At 32.6% G+C, this 15,248-nt stretch overlaps 1 protein-coding gene across 1 annotated transcript in view; it reads right to left on the bottom strand.

The window, feature by feature from the left end:
- LOC129220934 (sodium/hydrogen exchanger 9B2-like) overlaps window positions 1-15,248 on the bottom strand; it is a gene marked incomplete at its 5' end in the record, with an annotated part of 37,611 nt that overhangs the window by 3,329 nt on the left and 19,034 nt on the right. Inside the window, 5 exons of the mRNA XM_054855369.1 lie at window positions 1,375-1,511; window positions 4,011-4,116; window positions 6,676-6,834; window positions 7,749-7,861; window positions 9,254-9,429. Of these exons, the coding sequence (XP_054711344.1) occupies window positions 1,375-1,511; window positions 4,011-4,116; window positions 6,676-6,834; window positions 7,749-7,861; window positions 9,254-9,429 (691 nt within the window). The remainder of the gene's footprint in view (window positions 1-1,374; window positions 1,512-4,010; window positions 4,117-6,675; window positions 6,835-7,748; window positions 7,862-9,253; window positions 9,430-15,248) is intronic.

Below are 15,248 nucleotides of genomic sequence, written 5' to 3'. Positions count from 1 at the left end.
ATAAATCTTTAACTTTCAAAAAAAAAAAAAACATAGATGGCAAAACCAGGCAGAAATAACTACATGAATCGTGGTAGAATAGGGGTTTAAATTCGAATTTGTGCTTTGAAATGTACTATGCAAAAGCAAATTTTATTAAATAATGTTTATTTTCAAATTAAATCTATTTTCGGATATTTCTTCAAGATTTAGGTAAATTTTTAATTTAGTCTGGGCAAACTTATATGCTTAAAAATTATGTTTTCCTATGCAGAACTTTTTTTTTAGTTTCAAACATGCTTTTTTCGGCAATTTCTTACTAAAAATTGATTTTTATTTCATTCAAAAAGTTCCTTTATTATGAAGAAAACATCTTGAAGTATGTAATACAATAAAAATTACTAAAATACACATCTTCCAAGTATTTTTTAAAAAATCATGCAAAGTGCCAAAAAAATTCCAGTCTGGAGGGAGATATGCGGTCAAAGCAGCTCAGACCATAAAGTGTTAACTAATATAATTTGCTCATCTATTTTCCTAAGAACATGCCAAGATAAACTTAATCCACTCCTTTGTAATCTCATAAATACTATGACTCTCAAGCAGGGTTCAAAAACATCATGATATTTTGATATACATCGAATATTTTGATATGTATCTGATATTTTCAATTAGCACTAACTAAAGTCTTCAAAATAGCAAATGCATCCACAAATCACTCCTTTTTTCCTTATATTATAATACCAAATGTGGACTTATAAATAAGGTTTCTTTCATTATTTATATCTAATATTTAATTTTACATTTCTATCAATTTTAATGGAGTTAACTTAGCATTAGCTGTTTTACTCATTTTTCTTCTGTTAGCTACTTGTGCAGTTAGATGATTCATCAGAAATAAATAATATGCATCAGTCGGTGCAATCATAAGACATTTTCTTTTCTTCTGAGCAATGTTTAACATTTAACTAGGCACTTTTAATATGAATTCAGATTGTTACATTGCTAATAATTTTATGAATATAAAATGCAAGAAAAAAAAGAATATTGTATAACTTTGTAATATTATTGATGTATTAATACATCATAAAAAATAGTACATAACATTTTGTTTATTTTTAATGATAAATGAACAATATTACTATGATTAATATACTTTTTATATTGAAAATGCCGTACTTGAAAAAAAATAAATATTGAAAATATCAAAATATCATTACATTTTCAAAATAAATATTGGATATATATTGTGATATATATCATGATATATATTGACTGATATATATCGGCAAACTGCTTTCAAGTAATTGTTGATTTTAAAATTGATTCTTAAAGCACAAAAATAAAACTTTCATTTAAAATACCGAGTTGTAGAATAGAGGCTTTCCTACTTACTTGAACTGTTGCTTTGGGTAGCCAAGCAAAAGCAACAAATATCTTTTCTTTGATGTTAAGGTCACCACCAAATGTAACAAACGTAGCAGTTGCAATACGAAAAGCTAAACCAATCAGAAGTGTGAAAATGCTATCACCTGTAAAATATGAAATGCGAATGAACAATGTGAATGCAAACTCATATTAAAGAAGTTTTTTTCTTCTAATTAAATATTTCTCATTTTGCACGTGTCAATGTCATACTTGGCAATGTGATTCTTCTCCATGTATTTTTATTTGGTTTGCAGATAATAACTCATTTAGAATTTGGTTCACCAAAATTTTTTAAAATAATAAATAGGAATTAATTTTTTTTTAATGAAGATAAATAGTAGACTTAATACTTGAGACTTTCAGTTTGTTGCTTAAATCATTAAAAAATTAATTTGATTTTCCCCTTTGATCATAGAAGACTTTATAAATAGTCTTGAGGGGAGAAACACAAATCAAATAAAAAATTGTTAGCTCTCTTCATTTTATTTTCTTAAAGTGTAAGAATTTGTACACGCCAAACAAATCATAAATAATTTTAGAAAAAAAAAAAAAAGGAAATGAGGGAGGGGGGAATGGATGCCTAAACACTCAATTGTTGTTGATCATTCATAAAAGTTTGAAGTGATAAATGGAATATAGCTTCAGATCAATGAAATAACATTAAAAATCCATTGTAAATGATCGCTTTTTGGCATTGTAAGAATTAGAAAATAAAGTTCATTCTCAAATCTGAAAATTAAAATTAAGCAGTTTTGTAAAAGATTATTCCAAATGTTTGAGGACTTTAATTCCTCATTGAAAGTTGCATTTTTAAAAATCATTTTAGAAAAAGATTATTTATACAGCTCTTATGTTGTTTATTTCCGCTCTTATACTGTATATTGAGGGCATAGACATACTAATTTATAGAGGAAATTGAAAAAATGTTTGTGAAGATCTACAATAAAAATACAACATATTAAGAGTGAAATTACAACAAAGTCTAAAGCTTTGTTAATTTAAATTTTGACAGGCTAAAAATCTTTACAGCATTATTTCATCAAATCAATATACATTATTTTGACATTTATTAGTTACATTATGCTTAGCTTAACAGATTTAATCAATATAGTTTATTTTACATTAGATAGATTTCACATCATTCCTTTTTATCAACACCAAGGAAGTCAAAAGTGAGGAAGATAAAATAAACTACATACTGGTACTTTTTCTCCCTTATTTTTTAAATAAATAAGAAGTTTATACACAAAAGCCAAACACTTAAAGAAAAAAATAAGCTGAAAAATATTAAATTTTAACAGCTTTCATGAATTTTAATTTCTGTATAATTTTATATCTGAAGTAACTTTGGTAAATGGAGTAAGATACTTAACTGTTGCATTTTTGATTTCTTTCAATTAGGTAAGTTAATTATGAGCTCATTCGAAATTGATCTTAAAAGCATTAGCAGTTCATTTCTACATTCTTTCTTCAATTGGAAGGGTCAAAGAGGCAACAGGGAATGAAAAATTAAGAAATTTGGGAGGTTCAAAAATAGTTATCAATTCCTCAAATCTACTAAACTTGATGCCAATTTGCGGTACAAATCAAGGACACAAATTTTAACATAATAAATAAAAGGAGGGAACTCAGATCTCATCTACTGACACATTAAAATACCTCAGCGAACGGCTGTGAAGTAATGAGACTATTGTCCAAAAGTTTCACTTCAAGCTAATTTTTTGGAAATTGAGAAGAGGACCTTGGTGGCCGAACGGTATTGCTCAGCAACTGCTTGCAAGCAGAGAGTTGCGGCAGGTTCAATACCCACCTACTGCCCTAGGTGTTCTGATTTTTTTGCATTGTAATAAATCTGATTTGTGCTATCTGTCTTATTGGCTTGAGCAAAAGTAGGACTTCCACCTAGATGGGGCTCAGTCAAACGGAAGTCGCTCATATTAGCCTCAAAAATGGATTAGCGCCTTCATTATTCATCACCTTGGGTGCTCCAAGAGGCATCAAAAACAACACAATAAAAAAAAAAAAAAAAAGAAGGAAATAATCTAAAAGTCCACAGAACAGAAGATTTGCCTGAAAAGTGACCGCCTCCAGCTAAAATCATGAGAATAGGCAAGTCTCAAAATAGATAAGTGCTCTGAATCTATGTAGGCAAAAGTCAATAATTTTGTTCCCTTTCAGCTTCTTATCGGAGGTTTCTTCAATCTGATTGGCGGTAAAAATAGGGATGATAAGGTAAAAAAGGAAGGTGTCTTTTCGCCCAAACTCCCTCAAACAAAATAGATTCGTCTGTTTCACAACCACAGAAAATGGTTCAGCTCTCAGAATTTGCAGCAGAAGAAAAACTTGTAGGGATGAGTTTATATACAGAATAAAAATAAGGAGTTTGTAGGGAGAGAACAACAAAATTGTAGAGTTTTAAGGGCCTCCCTCCCCCTTTAAAAAACAGTAGCTAATAAGGAGTTTCCATGGGGCATACGAACCCTGAAGATAGTGTGACCTTTAGCCCTGAAATTTTCATAAATTCATATTGATTAAGCGATGTGTTGAAAATAAACAAAACTTCATTTTTGAATAAGTTGGTGAAACATTAAAAAGATATTCACCTAAGTTTGTCTGTAAGCTACTTATGGTAACTTCAGCGCCTATGAGACTGAAGAGGAAAGGTTGTATAAGGGCCCACAAAACAGATATTACTTTTTCTATCATTTCCTGTTGAATAGGCAATACAGTTAAAGAAACACTTTGCTCATGTAAAATGCAAATGTTTGATGAGTCGAAAGAATGTATTGCATAAAAGCACCTATAATGGATATTTGTAACTTGAAAAAAAAGCAAAATTTTAACAGTTATCATTTTGTATAAATTTCAGCTTTTCCTACATTTTTCAATTCATATGTACTAAATATCATGCAGAAATGACCCTAACAAATAATAAAAACTTGAAAAGCTATACCATAACACATAAAGCAATCATCGAAAAATAAATAACCTACACAAAAAGAAATGGATACATACTTAAGGGCTTATCAATAAATAATGCCACACTTCACCTAACCCCTTCCTCTTGTCATACTATATTTTTAAACGTAGGGTAACAAAAAATTTTATTTCAACCAAAATATGTGATATAATCAGTGGAGTCACTACGGGGGGGGGGGGGAGCCCGCCCCGGGTTTCAACCGTCTGGTGGGTGACACCCAAACTGGAATTGTAAGATTCTGAAAAATAAAAAGCTAAAATACAGTTTTAAGACTACAAATTTGAAATTTTCCGGGGGGGGGGGGGGATACCCCCCCCCGGATCCCCATTTTTATTTGATTTTTTTTGTACAATAGCCCACTTAAAATATCGTTCTAACACAAATGTATTTGTTTCCTGACAATTGCACAAATTTAATGTTTTCAAATAAAAGTTTTAATTTTTTTTTTTTTGCGTTTGTAGTGGAGGGGGGGGGGACACAAAAAATTACCGCCCTGGGTGCACCCTTGCTAGGTATGCCACTGGATGTAATACTTGTTATCTTGATACTCTTCCTTATCGCAAACTTACAATTTCATGAACCTTTTTTCCCCTGCAAAGCATGACATTATTTTTGTGGAGGACTCCTCAATATCAAAAAAATAAAATAGATCATTGAAACATTTTTAGCATAAAAAGTAATAATAAATTGATTTATCTTAAAGCGGACAAAATGAACATAAAAAATATATTTGAAATGAATTAGTTTACATATTTTTGTTACAGAAAATTCCTAAAATAGACATCATTAAAAGAATAATCATTCATAACTACCATATCTGAAGATCTTGGGCAAACATATCTGAAGATCTTATGTAAACAACACCCAGGCGCGGGTAAATACCAAAATTTTCAAGAGGGTCATGAAAATGAATATCGTTCTGCGAATGAAAATATTGTGCAGTTGATAGGATCTCAATAAAAAGCACTAAATCGGCCAGGAATAAGGCATCTTGTAAGCAATAAACTTTATTACCTTTATTGGGAAAAAATATTATTTCATACAAACACTTTAAATATAAGTAAAAAAAAATCTGCAATCATTTATTTACATTTATTCATATAGTATATTTGAACATAATGTGTATAATATATTTGTATGATATTTGACACGAATCCATGTTGCTGATTTTAAATACACCCAAACCTGTTTTAAGGCGGTAGATAGAGACTGCATAAAAAATCGCATGAAAAAAAATTGTTCCAAACATTACGAGTAGCTTTAAAAATTGTTTTCACAACACAGTTAAAAAATATTTTTTTTTTATGCGGTGAATAGGGACCACATAAAAAAAGTCTCACATAGTAATAAACCAAAAACATACAAAATTGTAATTTTTAAACAAACATTTTTGCTGTTTTTACCAAATAAGGAAATTTTTGGGAGGTCACAGAGCTCAAACGTTTTACGCGATTCAACTCTGGTCCAAGTGTAAAATTTGTTATGGAAGGGATTCCCGTCAAGGTAAAGGCACTATTTCTTTAAAAATTACATCTATGGTGAAAACATAATTAATAATATAATTTACTCTTAAAAAATGTCTTTTACAAGAAGATTAGAAGAGTGTCCAGAGGAATGGGACGGCACTGCAATAATGCTTAGATAAAATCTGTACTTCAGAGCCAGAAGGACATAAGTCACATTATGGTAATTTTACAGGAAGGAGAGAGGAGAAACTTTTTTCTGGTGCATACAAAGGAGAGGATGTGCACTCTTTTCACCCTGGCAAAAAATTGAAAAGGATTTTTTAAAAAGAATTGCATTCACATGACTCGATGCCGAATAGGCTTCTACATACACTAATAAACAGAACATATCAATTTTTGGACTTACATCAGTCTGAGGTACAGATTTATAACTTGATTAACTGCAAAAAATGCAATGAATCTCGCAACGGAATTTCGTCCTGCAACAAAATATTGCAGGCATTTTAGGGAGGTAAGGGACCCCTATGACCCCTGACCTTGGTCCCTGGCTGCACCCCATCAACCTGACCAAGGTTCACTCACCACATAACGCAATGAATATTGAGACTGGTTGAAATAAATAACTTATTTGGAATCTGAGTGGCAAATGTTTTGCGAATGCAATTTTTCCTTTACTTTTTACATGAAAGTACAGGCTGTAGTGGAAAATTTAAACATTTTGAAAACTTTATTGAGCATGTAAATTACATTATTACAAATTATAACATAAATACTGCAGATTAAAAATAAGACAAAGAATCGGAAGAATAATATAAAGCATACAAACTGCTCAGAATCCTTCTTCCATACAAGAGAAGCCACAAATGCTAATGTCAAGCAAGCAAGAGGACCAGCTCCAGAAATCTGCAGAGCCTTACTCAAAAACATGCCTGTCAAGCCACCAAAAAGAAGCATCAAGGTATGATAATAAACCAGAGTACTCTGTTGACAAAATATACACAAAGATTAAAATAATGATACTTAAAAAATTATTTTACATCAATATTTAACTAGAGGGATGTTGCAACTGTTCCAATTTACAAAAAAATTAGTGACAAAATATTATGTAATGTTTTTATAAAGCAGAACTTGGCAAATTTATCAGATGTTTCAAACATATTTGAGCCTGTTGAGTACCACAAAAATGTGGTCACCAAATACACAGTCGTGTCTCGCCATTTGTTGCTTTAACTTTCGAGAAAGTAGTTAAGAGAAAGTTCACATGAGAATGTAGTTAAAAAAAAAAAAGAAAAGAAATAAATGATAGAGAACTCCATAAATGATTGTTAACTAATTTTGCTAAGTTTATTTTGACAACTACCTAATGATTCACCACTATTCCATTAAGATGGTAGCAATACCTTCTACCAAAGAATTATTTTCAAAGTGAAATTTCCAGATCTTAAGACTGAAGAAATTAGTGTACAATGTTAGTAAAAAATTACATTGAACACTAAATTTGCTTGACATAATTTAAGTCTACAGAAATGGAAAAAAAGTTCAAAGGCAAAAACTTTTTTAAACAGTAAAATGTTAGAAATTTCCTTCAAAAATTCAGATAAATCTGAAATTTAGGTGAAAAAGCTTTGTTCCCAGTTTGAAAAAATCTTTTTTTATACATCACTTTTCATGAAATATTGCATTCTCTGCAAATCTCCTTAAAATTCATTTACAGGAGATAGTTCTTCAACATTTTCTGTTAAATAAATGTGAGAAATACAACTGCAGACAGAGATAAAAATGTGCCCTTCGGTGCGTATTTAGAAGCTCTAAGAAAATCAATTTTCTAAAACTTGAAGCAAAGTTAAATATTGATTCTTTATTTAAAATTATCTAATGTGTGAAAAATAAATCACCTTTGGGCTTGTATTATCAGGGATAAACCAAAAAAATACCCCCAAAAGGACTCCATACACAAGTCCTAACAAAGGCTCTAAAGGTCCTTTCAGCAAAGTCCATACTAAACTACCTAGACAAATAAATAAAATAAAAGTTCACAAACTTTACTACACTTGGAAAAAAATTAATACAGATTTTTAAAATTATTGGAACACATTTCAGTTCTATATATTTTTTAAAGGTTTACAGTTTGAATCAGAAAACATAATCTATTTAAGGAAGATAAGATATAAAAGCTGAAAAAAAAAAAAAAACTCCAAAGGAATACATTTTGGAATAATCGGTAAGAATCAATAATTTATTTAATGCTCAGCAAATATACAGTTTTACACCTACAGTAGAACCCCAATTTTACGTTTTCTGTCGACCAAGGATAAAAACCTTCCAAGCGGGAAAACATAAAATTGGGGCTGTGCAAAAATCTTAGCAATATTGTTTAAAAAATTGATTCTTATCTAATAAAGTAGTTGGGAAAATGGATAATCTCTTTACTTGTTTTTTGTTTTTAGTTTAAATTTCATTTATAGCACAATTTTTTTTTTGCAAATTTGCTTCTTAGTTGGCATAAGCATTCAAAAATAAAAATAGTTAATGCTTTGAACCACTTGATCAGCTTATAGGGACATCCTCGGCTATTTCCTCTTCATCTTCATCAATACCATCGAAAGTTGCGGCGAATCTGATATTAAAAGACTAATATGTCACCAACTTCTAGAACATTTTCAAGAAGAGTGTCAGCAGTTCTAGTCCTCAATTTTCATGAAGGAAGATGGACGATCAGAGTAAATCCCACTCGAATACAAAGGACAATTAGACAGAACAAAAAGAATGCTAGAGTGGCTTTAAATAGCAATAAAACAAATTTATTTTGAAAAAATATAAATTGAAAAAAAAAAAGTTTAAGTGAGTTTTGTAGTAATTAAAAAATTATTTTGATCTGATTGCAGAAAAATGTATTAATTATACTTTCTGAGAAAGGGTAACGTAATATCTCGAATATTTAAACATTATTAGTGTAGCCTTTATCAGGGACCAGCAAGAAATGATGTTGGAAGTGGGATAACATATGAAATGGCAAAAGTAAAATTGGTTTTCCACTGTAAACAGGATTAATTTGTCAGTTGTAATACAGTGTAATGAAAACTGAAGTCATTTGAAATTTCAATACCAATAAAATTAAACCTAACAGTTCATAAAGTTAAGCCATTTCAAAATTGATTAACGGAAATTTTACTTCACATATTATAGAGAAAAAAAGCTATACATAATTATTACGCAATTCAAAATTTTTTTTTAAAAATGTGCTTCTAATTGCTCAGTGCACTAATAAATCCTATGCTAATTGGAAAACTGAATCTAGGGGGATTAGGGAGGAGGTGGGGGGATTGAGTTGCATATTTCTTACTTAATTTTCACATAAACATTTTTCAAATGATAAAAAAGTTTTTAACTTCCTTTATACCTTCAGATACAGATATGCTCAACATACAGGTAAATCCAGTAATTGCAATAATGTCATCCACTGAAGCAGCTGCAATGACTAAAGTAGGAATTCCTTTATTTGTACCCAGCTTTCTTTCTTGAAGAGATAAAAGACTAGGTACAACAACTGCAGGAGATACAGCTGACACAACAAATCTAGAAAAATCAAAAACACCTAAACTAAATAAATAATTAAATAAACATTAATTTTAACAGTGGAACATTAATTTTAAACATGAAACATTAATTTTAACAGTGGAACATTAATTTTAAACATGAAACAATTTTAACAGTGGAACATTAATTCTAACAGTGGAACATTAATTGTTAACATGAAACATTAATTTTAAGCATGAAACATTAATTTTAACAGTGGAACATTAATTTTAAACATGAAACATTAATTTTAAACATGAGGCATCAATTTTAACAGTGGAACATTAATTTTAACAGTGGAATATTAATTTTAACAGTGGAACATTAATTTTAACAGTGGAACATTAATTTTAAACATGGAAAATCATTTTAAACATGAAACATTAATTTTAACAGTAAAACATTAATTTCAAACATGAAACATTAATTTTTAACATGAAACATTAATTTATAGTAAAAGATAAGTGATATATACGACGAATATACACATTATAATGTAAAGTGTCGTTAAATTTTGCCTGGTTGAAATAAGACGTAAATATTAAAAGTATCTAATATATAACATTGGAATGTAATAATAGCGTAAGTATAATATCGAGTTTGAAGTGGTGATCCCTTTGGAATTTGCGAGATTGAAAGTGTAATTATTTTTCTAGATTTAATAATGAAAACTTGCTTCTGAGAGAAATGAAATAACTCTTATCTCTTTAAATATACATATAATAAAATAAGATGTTTGTGTGTGTGTGTGTGTGGCGCGCATCCCGGGAAAATGGTAAGGCCTAGAAAGATGAAATTTGGTATGCAGGTGTAGTTTTTGCTGAAGTTGTGCACCTCGGGCTTCGATTTTTGATATTTTTATTAGAAAAAAAGTTATTTAATGTTTTATGCGTTTTTTTTGCACTTTTTAGTACTTTTTACCTCACATACCCCGAACCAATCGCACCACACAAATATTTTTTGTACTATAGTGTAGGAAATATAATGTTAAATATGATTAATGAAAATATTTTGAAGATAGAGCAATTTTTGTATTTTTTATAAATTTTTGAAAAAACCTTTATTTCGCATTTTTTTCTGGGTTTAGTTTTTTTGAAACCCATCCTGCAAAAAGTATTGAGCTCTCAATTCCAAAATTTTAGTTGGTAATAGTAAAAACATTCGGCCCCCTTCAGAAGAAAAAAGTTTTTAAAAATGCGCAAAAGTTTTTTTTTTTAAAAATTTTTTTAAATGCAGAACACGACGCGACCTGTAAGCATTGCCAGCTGAGTTTCGCACTTCCTCATCACGTGACCTAACTGAAATCGTTTGCTTTCTCTTCACTTTTTTTCTTTATTTTTTTCTTTTAACGTTTAGAGATTTCATATCTTTATTTTTCCAACTTTTTTTTTCTGGACATTTTGCTATATTTATTTTTGGTCAAATATTTGTGCGCAATTCAATAAAAGCGGTGATTTTTTTATCTTTTGCAAGCGCTGCTTTTTGCACACTACAGGGAACTAAAACCTTTTTTTTGCGTGCAATTTTAAGTAAATAAATAAAGCCCGCGATTTTTTGCATGATTTTTGTAGGGATTGGTGGTTAGGTTTGGTAGATAGAGAGATGATATTAAGTGGGCAAAAAATGTTTTTTTTTTTTTTTAAATATAGAAAAGGTTTGTTAATACCTAACAGAGGTAGATATGCATGGATCGTATAGATAGATTGATAGAGAAAGAAAGGTGGACAAATATAGAAGTGGATACAGTAGATGGACAGTAAGAAATAGAGGAACTTCAACGGGGGATCAATAGTCCCCCCCCCCACACACAAACACACACCATGACTTTGAAAAAACAATGCTTTCACATAAAAGTGGAAATGCTTTTTGTTATTTTCCGACAAAATTTGCATGAAGAGTATGTCCTTTGTGCCTCCCCCCCCCTTTAAAAATATTCCAAAGGATATAACTGGAGATAGATCTAGAAAATACTTTATTCAACACAAAATTTATTTAAGCAGCCGCCGATGGCGGCAACCTTGGCGTAAAAAGGCAAATGATAATATTGATGTATAGAAAAAAAAAAGATTGATTAATACCATCGACAAAATTTTTCAAGCAAGACGCCAATATTGGCGTAAAAAGGCCAATGATAATATTGATATATAAAGAAAAACATTGATTAATACCATCGCTAAATCGTCTAAGCAACCACCGAAGGCGACAACCCTGACGCAAAAATGCGAATTGCATAAAAAGGCGGACCAGCTGGTCGCCGCAGGCGGCGAGCTGTAAATAAATGTAAGGTTTCAAAGAAATTCTGGAAGGAAGTCTGTGGCGGACGTGCGTCCAGGAGACCCCATAGCACCTACAGCCTTGAAATTTTGTACCAAATTACTTCGAGCCCCGGGGGTGTGCACCTCGGGTTTTATTTTTTAAACTTTGAATTAGTTTTTTTGTAATTAATTTTTTAAGCTCAAATTTCACGTACATTGCCTATTATTGCCCATGAAAGGGGTGAAATATTACTTGCACATATTAATATTATATATCGTTGGTAAGGTTAGAATTTTCTAAGTTCCACGCAATTTGTTTCTATGCTCTAATTTAAATACGGTGTGAGTTATTTGCGTTTTTAGCTCAACCTTTTTTAGGCTTGACTAAAATTTAGGCACTATTTTCTTCATTAAATCTATCAGTAAAAAGCGAAGGAATTGTCCTACAGTTTTCTTTTTCACACCACTGAAAAGAGCAACTTTTTTTACTCCAGATCTAACTCGACCTATGGTCGAAAAACTAAACTTCTATCTCCAAAGGAAAAAAAGTTATAAGATGTTAAAAATCAATTTAGAATAATCTCATCTCTATTAAGATTATTGATGTTCTATTTGGCGTTGCCATAGTTACGTCTTTTCGATTTGCATGTTTCTTCTTTCTTATTCACGAACTTTAAGGGTTTCGATTTTAACAAAAATCTTAGGCTCAACTCAATTCAAGCCCCAAGCTAAGGAGCAAAATATATTACTAGAGACCACGAAGATGAAAGTGACTTTTCAAATGTACAACACTACAGTTTTGCAATGTTCAGGAGTGTCTTAGACCTTAGGGATCTGCAAGTTGGTAGGACTGCAGTTTTGTGCTTATTAGCACTCATCAGCCCGGCATAGGAAAGTGACTGAGCTGGAGGTGGAAAACCTCTTAAGGGAGCCAAGAGTGCCAAACAAAATGCGTTTGCACGAAACTGCAGTCCTCGGCTGGAAATGACTGAACTGGTGGTGTATTTCACGTATTTCTGCCTTAGCCCTGGCTATGGGGTAGTAACTTACTGAATATAACCCTGGTGTTACACAATGCTTAAAATCAATGGTGCACAATTTTTTTTCACCCGAAGGGCTACGTCTCGCTAAGATGAATCATACAGACCAGAACACATTTTTAAGTAAAATGCACATAGCATGGAGATATGAAAAAAATTAAAGCAAAATTTCAAACCAAGAACTGTTGTTATCAGTACTGCAAGTTTATTTTATTTACACTTACTTTTAAAAAGCTAATTTCTGACCATTTGGTAATAGACTTGCAATTGCTGAATGAAAAAGATAGGCTATTTTGGAAAGTTACTAAAGATAGTTTCTGATTAGTAACAGTGGACATAATAATGGGCCGCATTGATCAGCTTAGCAGGCAGGGCCAGATTAAGGCATGAGCCCATGAGGCACGGGACCAGAGCATCAAATCTGCAGCTAGAGTATTTTTAAACAACTAGAGGGGTCTGCCCCTTGCTCGCTAACGCTCACCAACCCCGGAAGATTGATTCCCAATATTATTTGATTTGCAAAGATTTAAATCGTCAATTAAAAAGAAACAGATTAATAATGCATTATGAGCTTCCTTTGGATCAAAAAGCACCCCTTCCCCGGGTTCCAAAATAACTTGTACCAACTTGCAGATCCCTAAGGTCTAAGACACTCCTGAACATTGCAAAACTGTAGTGTTGTACATTTGAAAAGTCACTTTCATATTCGTGGTCTCTAGTAATATATTTTGCTCCTTAGCTCAGGGCTTGAATTGAGTTGAGCCTAAGATTTTCCGTTAAAATCGAAACCCTTAAAGTTCGTGAATAAGAAAGAAGAAACATGCGAATCGAAATTTGAAGATTGCAATTTTGAATTGCAAACGACGAACCCGAACACGAAACTGCAGTCCTCGGCTGGAAATGACTGAACTGGCGGTGTATTTCACGTATTTCTGCCTTAGCCCTGGCTATGGGGCGGTAACTTACTGAATATACCTGCCTTGCCTTCAAAATTGGAGTTGAACCGAACCATTGCTTCGGTCACTCGTCTGGTCAGTGCTAACTCTTTATTAGCTACCAGTTTGTTTTGCACTCTTGGCTCCCTTAAGAGGTTTACCATCTCCAGCTCAGTCACTTTCCTATGCCGGGATGATGAGTGCTAATAAGCACAAAACTGCAGTCCTCGGCTGGAAATGACTGAACTGGCGGTGTATTTCACGTATTTCTGCCTTAGCCCTGGCTATGGGGCGGTAACTTACTGAATATACCTGCCTTGCCTTCAAAATTGGAATTGAACCGAACCATTGCTTCGGTCACTCGTCTGGTCAGTGCTAACTCTTTATTAGCTACCAGTTTGTTTGGCACTCTTGGCTCCCTTAAGAGGTTTACCATCTCCAGCTCAGTCACTTTCCTATGCCGTGATGATGAGTGCTAATAAGCATGAAACTGCAGTCCTCGGCTGGAAATGACTGAACTGGCGGTGTATTTCATGTATTTCTGCCTTAGCCCTGGCTATGGGGCGGTAACTTACTGAATATACCTGCCTTGCCTTCAAAATTGGAGTTGAACCGAACCATTGCTTCGGTCACTCGTCTGGTCAGTGCTAACTCTTTATTAGCTACCAGTTTGTTTGGCACTCTTGGCTCCCTTAAGAGGTTTACCATCTCCAGCTCAGTCACTTTCCTATGCCGGGATGATGAGTGCTAATAAGCACAAAACTGCAGTCCTCGGCTGGAAATGACTGAACTGGCGGTGTATTTCATGTATTTCTGCCTTAGCCCTGGCTATGGGGCGGTAACTTACTGAATATACCTGCCTCGCCTTCAAAATTGGAGTTGAACCGAACCATTGCTTCGGTCACTCGTCTGGTCAGTGCTAACTCTTTATTAGCTACCAGTTTGTTTTGCACTCTTGGCTCCCTTAAGAGGTTTACCATCTCCAGCTCAGTCACTTTCCTATGCCGGGATGATGAGTGCTAATAAGCATGAAACTGCAGTCCTCGGCTGGAAATGACTGAACTGGCGGTGTATTTCATGTATTTCTGCCTTAGCCCTGGCTATGGGGAGGTAACTTACTGAATATACCTGCCTCGCCTTCAAAATTGGAGTTGAACCGAACCATTGCTTCGGTCACTCGTCTGGTCAGTGCTAACTCTTTATTAGCTACCAGTTTGTTTGGCACTCTTGGCTCCCTTAAGAGGTTTACCATCCCCAGCTCAGTCACTTTCCTATGCCGGGCTGATGAGTGCTAATAAGCACAAAACTGCAGTCCTCGGCTGGAAATGACTGAACTGGCGGTGTATTTCAGGTAACACCAGGGTTGTTTTGTTTAAACCAGGTTGGTTTAAACCAAGTGATTTTTTTCAAAAATGTTTTTTTTTTGAAAACTTTCCTTGTTTTCCCCCAAATGTTTTTATACATTTTACAAATTATTGCAAAGAGTACAATCTAATTAATGCAAAATAACTGGTAAACCTTTATAAATAAATTAGATTTAATAAATTTAGAAACATATATTTTTTTAAGATAATGCAAGTAGAGTATGC

The sequence above is a fragment of the Uloborus diversus genome, chromosome 4, assembly GCF_026930045.1.
Source record: "Uloborus diversus isolate 005 chromosome 4, Udiv.v.3.1, whole genome shotgun sequence".
NCBI lineage: Eukaryota > Metazoa > Arthropoda > Arachnida > Araneae > Uloboridae > Uloborus > Uloborus diversus.
This window is presented reverse-complemented; position numbering and strand designations above follow the sequence as displayed.